The sequence below is a fragment of the Salvelinus sp. IW2-2015 genome, linkage group LG3 (assembly GCF_002910315.2).
Source record: "Salvelinus sp. IW2-2015 linkage group LG3, ASM291031v2, whole genome shotgun sequence".
Lineage (NCBI taxonomy): Eukaryota > Metazoa > Chordata > Actinopteri > Salmoniformes > Salmonidae > Salvelinus > Salvelinus sp. IW2-2015.
The window spans coordinates 21,889,004-21,894,160 of record NC_036840.1 but is presented as its reverse complement, the minus strand read 5'-3'; the positions used below and the strand labels follow the sequence as shown (position 1 = coordinate 21,894,160).

At 40.4% G+C, this 5,157-nt stretch overlaps 1 protein-coding gene across 1 annotated transcript in view; it reads left to right on the top strand.

Annotated features, from left to right (window-relative positions):
* LOC111956328 (leukocyte immunoglobulin-like receptor subfamily A member 4) overlaps positions 1–5,157 on the top strand; it is a 22,906-nt gene that overhangs the window by 7,295 nt on the left and 10,454 nt on the right. Inside the window, exons 2-3 of the mRNA XM_070449554.1 lie at positions 383–427; positions 576–851. Coding sequence (XP_070305655.1) covers positions 383–427; positions 576–851 — 321 coding nt within the window. The remainder of the gene's footprint in view (positions 1–382; positions 428–575; positions 852–5,157) is intronic.

Genomic DNA, 5,157 nt, shown 5'->3' with positions numbered 1-5,157 from the left:
ATAGATTAATGAATTTCTTAGCCCCATCCTCAGCGTATACCAAAACAAAGGCGCAGGGCTGAGCTGTGTTTGGTTGATTTTGATTACATTTTTACGCCCAAGGGGCTTTAATTGTACATTGTTTACAATAATTGTAATAAAATAACCATATTGTAGGTTATGATGGGATAAGACAGTTGTACTAAGCTAATGAGGGAATTCAAAATTATACTCTTCAAGAATAAATGGCTGTGTTTCATTTAAAAGCGCAAAAATCGATGTAGAAATCACAGATTGCACCTTTAAAATAAAGTACAGGATGGATTTGGTAAACAGTGACATGAATATGGCATGCTATTTATTTCAAGCTAATATTGGTGCAATGTGACTTTCTTTGTTGTAGTGCTGAGTACACACATCTACTCTGGACACTCTGAAGATGATGATGGTAGATATTATATTTGTACACTTGATCAAGCCTTCATCTCTTAATGCTTCATCATATTTCTTTGTTTGTGATTTTTTAAATGTGCTTTTGAGTGTTCCAAAATAACAWGTGTAAAATAATTGTATCATGTTGGTTTTATTTTGTGCAGGAAAGGCAAAGGCTGTTCTGACCATAYAMCCCAAATCCTCCCAGATATTCAGAGGAGAAGCTGTCACTCTCAGATGCAACATACAGAGGSGARAAGTCACTGACTGGAAATACACATGGAGCAAGGATGATGTAAACTCCTTCAGTAGGGAGAATGAATATGAGATCAGTGAGGTTAAGATGTCAGACAGTGCTGACTACAGGTRTMTGGGTAYACGTATTACTAATCAGCAGAAGCATTCTGAGTGGAGTGATATAGTCAGACTGACAGTGACAGGTAAGTCATCTTATCTCTCATCCACAACAGTGCCTCCATGCCCATAACCACTTGACATGGGCCCCATTTTTATGAGGCTATTTCATCATTTTAAAAAGGTCTGCCTACAGTGGTTGCTCCACTAAAGGTTTTGCGATTATACTTCAAGGTAATTTGTGGTTTAGTACGGTACCCTGCGTCACCACTTCATTGCTCCAAACCAGCKCAAGGGGGAGTTAGAGCACTGATTATGCTTTTGGGTCCWACTGTGTMTCTAACTGACAATGAATGGGCAACATAAACCTAAATAGAAACTGATAATTGTGCACGWCTTCAGTGTTACTTACCAAAACTGTTACACTAAGGTTTTTATTATTTTATTTTGTTAGGATTATTTTGCTCTTACTGTAGTAGTGTAGGCCACTCCCGAGTGGTCCCATTCTACATTTCCTGAGTGGCACAATGGTTTAAGCCACTGCATAGTAGTGCAAGCTGTCTTGCTACAGATGCTGGGTCAATACCTGTGCTGGCCTTGATTGGGAGAACCATGAAATGACTGTAAGTTTATGGTTTCTCTCCCTCTAAAAACATAAATAAATAAAAAACTGGCTTTATTTACAAATTAGTAACAATGTTTCACCCCATGTTCAAGAATGGCCTTTTTCTCGCTCATTTTACATTATTTGAAAACTAAATAATCTCCAAAATATTGTTATWWAAAAAAAAAAAAGATAATTATTAATTTAGAATTATATAAAAGCCCCTTGGATATTCTCACAGATATATTATTAACCCTGTTATTAGCAGGACAATATATACAGTGGGGCAAAAAAGTATTTAGTCAGCCACCAATTGTGCAAGTTCTCCCACTTAAAAAGATGAGAGAGGCCTGTAATTTTCATCATAGGTACACTTCAACTATGACAGACAAAATGAGAAAAAAAATCCAGAAAATCACATTGTAGGATTTATAATGAATTTATTTGGAAATTATGGTGGAAAAATAGTATTTGGTCAATAACAAAAGTTTATCTCAATACTTTGTTATATACCCTTTGTTGGCAATGACAGAGGTCATACGTTTTCTGTAAGTCTTCACAAGGTTTTCACACACTGTTGCTGGTATTTTGGCCCATTCCATGCAGATCTCCTCTAGAGCAGTGATGTTTTGGGGCTGTTGCTGGGCAACACGGACTTTCAACTCCTCCAAGATTTTCTATGGGGTTGAGATCTGGAGACTGGCTAGGCCAATCCAGGACTTGAAATGCTTCTTACGAAGCCACTCCTCTTCGTTGCCGGGCGGTGTGTTTGGATCATTGTCATGCTGAAAGACCCAGCCACGTTTTATCTTCAATGCCTTGCTGATGGAAGGAGGTTTTCACTCAAAATCTCACGATACATGGCCCATTCATTTTTCCTTTAACACGGATCAGTCGTCTGAGTCCCTTCACAGAAAAACAGCCCTAAGCATGATGTTTTCCACCCCATGCTTCACAGTAGGTATGGTGTTCTTGGATGCAACTCAGCCATTTTTGTCCTCCAAACACAAGAGTTGAGTTGTTTACAAAAAGTTTATTTGGTTTCATCTGACCATATGACATATTCTCCAATCTTCTTCTGGATCATCCAAATGCTCTTAGCAAACTCAGACGGGCCTGCGACATGTACTGGCTTAAGCAGTGGGACAGTCTGGCTCTGCAGGATTTGAGTCCTGGCGTCGGTGTAGTTTGTTATGATGGTAGGCTTTGTTACTTTGGTGCCCAGCTCTCTGCAGGTCATTCACTAGGTCCCCCTGTGGTTTGGGAATCTTGTTGCTCACTGGGTTTCTTGTGATCATTTTGATGAAAATTACAGGCCTCTCTCATCTTTTTAAGTGGGAGAACTTGCACAATTGGTGGCTGACTAAATACTTTTTTGCCCCACTGTATTGGTCATATTGGTCATGGCTACTGAGTGGCGCACAATGGGATTGCCTTGCAGTTCTCCAGCTGTATCCACTGAAAGCAAACGAGGTTCAAGGCACGAGGGCAGGGGGCACGGGATGGGCCGCAGAGCCGCGCCAGAAGACAGACCTAGCCAATTGGGAAGGGAGGAGGAGGAAGGGAGAGGGAGGATGGACCCCCACCCCACCACAATAGGAAGCACAGAGCAACGCTTTAAGGGGCATTGCACTAATAATTGCGCTGACTAGGGAAATGTTCCCGCTGTTCTTAGTGCCAGTCTGCACGTTCAGAGTAAAACAATGTAACTAATAATGGCATCTTTATGCTTTCGTTAATAAAATAATGAAAAAAATACTCTTTCAAAATGCCAATGGTTATTTAGTTATGGATCCATAACGAATTACTATGGGAATAAATATCACTGAATTACAGAAATATCCTCCAATCCTCTATATGTAATTATTGGAGGAGAKTCACGTCATATTTTTTATATACTGTAGGCCTACCCTAGGCGACTTGAGTCTCACTAGTGTTGAGTAATTTGCTGTTGAAAGTGGTGTAGGTCTTATTTATTTGAAGAGTATATTGTTTTATAGAAGCAATAGCATTTGAAGCATTAGCCTACAACTATTTTAGCACCGTTTCGTGATGCTCTGAGACAAGCATGGGGACTGGTCTTAATAAATCAATGAGATTTTTATTTTGACTGAATCTCCTTTTGGGTATTGGTTAGACTACAATTACATTGTAGAAATGTTATGCTCTTAGTGTAACCTTTATTTAACTTGGCAAATCAGTTAAGAAATTATTCTATTCCGACATCCTATTCCGTCTTCCCCTTCGGGGAATTGAACCCCAATCTCCCACGTGCCCGCACGACACGGGGATTCTTTAGCTAAATAGCCCAGTACTGTAGCCTACTCCCGACCGTCACGTTGTACCGCGCCATATTTTCTGTTCCATACTAACGGAAACCCAGAGGGTTTTTCGTTTTTCTTGGAATAGAAACACCATAATATTAATCAAATTAATCCCAAACTCTTAAAAGTAATTGGAAAGGTAGATACAAATTATTTGTGACATTGTGGTTACAATAAAGAATGTAAATAAGATGCTGTGTTTTTATTTACAGTAGTGATGGACTGCTGGTGGCATTTTGAAAACAGGTTTTCAAACACTTGTAGCCCGATTAGCAGGACAATAGTCTCTTTATAGCCCGGCTACTGTAGATGTGAACATCCCCCTACCTGCAATGTATTCGATGCTTAAGTACTCTGAAGTGTTACCTTTCTAACTCAAAACAGCATTACAGTATTTCTTCATCAACATCTTTATGCTTTTGTTCATAAAACAACTAGAAAAAGACATTCAAAATGCAGATGGTTATTTAAATTACATTTTAGTTGCAGTTCCACCCAGCTCCACGACCACGGGTTAAACCTTGCTGAGGTGTCATCTTGATTTGGAGAAGAAAAAAAATACATTACCTAACAGCCGAACATTAGGTACAATACTAGAAATTATACATTACGTAGGCCTAAAAATTAGCAAAATATTGTATAATCCTACTCTCTTTGACAAAGAAATGCATGTTATCGGTCCAAGAAACACCTTTTGACATAGTGGTCACATAATCTTCATTGATGATTTCTTCCTCAAAACGAAAATCTCGGCCATGATACCTGCCAAAAAGAGCAACAGTGAATTATTGTGGAACACATAGCAGTCCGGCGGTTAGGTACAATATTTTATGTACATTTAGATTTGTAAATGCCAAACTTACCATCAAATATGGCCTGGTCACCTGGCGAGAAATTCCCCCCACAACATGGAGTTTGAGCGGCATGCTTGGGCTTGCTTGCCCTTCTTCTTTTATTCTAAGCAATTTTGAGAAAATTGCTGAAGGGCCACGATTGATTCGTCTAGTGAAGATGATCTCATGAATGTCTCTCCAGCTTTTATCCATGCCTGTGTACATCTGCACTTGTCACGCCCTCTACTTCTCCTCCTGTGTCTCCCTAAACCTGCCGCCACTCCCCAGTGCTCTCTCCTCTTTTACTTGTGTGTGTATGTGGATTGTGTGGGCGGAGACCAAGTGTGGTGAGGCAAATCAGGCATCCCACCCAGGCTGCAACCTGTTCCATATCAAAACCTCTACAAATACTCAGCCCTGCCACTTCCACGCTGCCAGATCGTAACCTCTTGCTCAGTCTTTCTGCATTTTTAGCCGTTTGGTTCCTCCATAGATCTGTTTTCCTGTGTTGCCATGTCTTTCACTTGCCTGGCGCTGTTTTTCCTTCCGCTACAGTTCTGTCTGCTCTGACTCTGGCCCCTGTCTCCAGTTTCAGTCTCGTCAGTCCTGCTGCCCTGGTCCTTGGACCCCC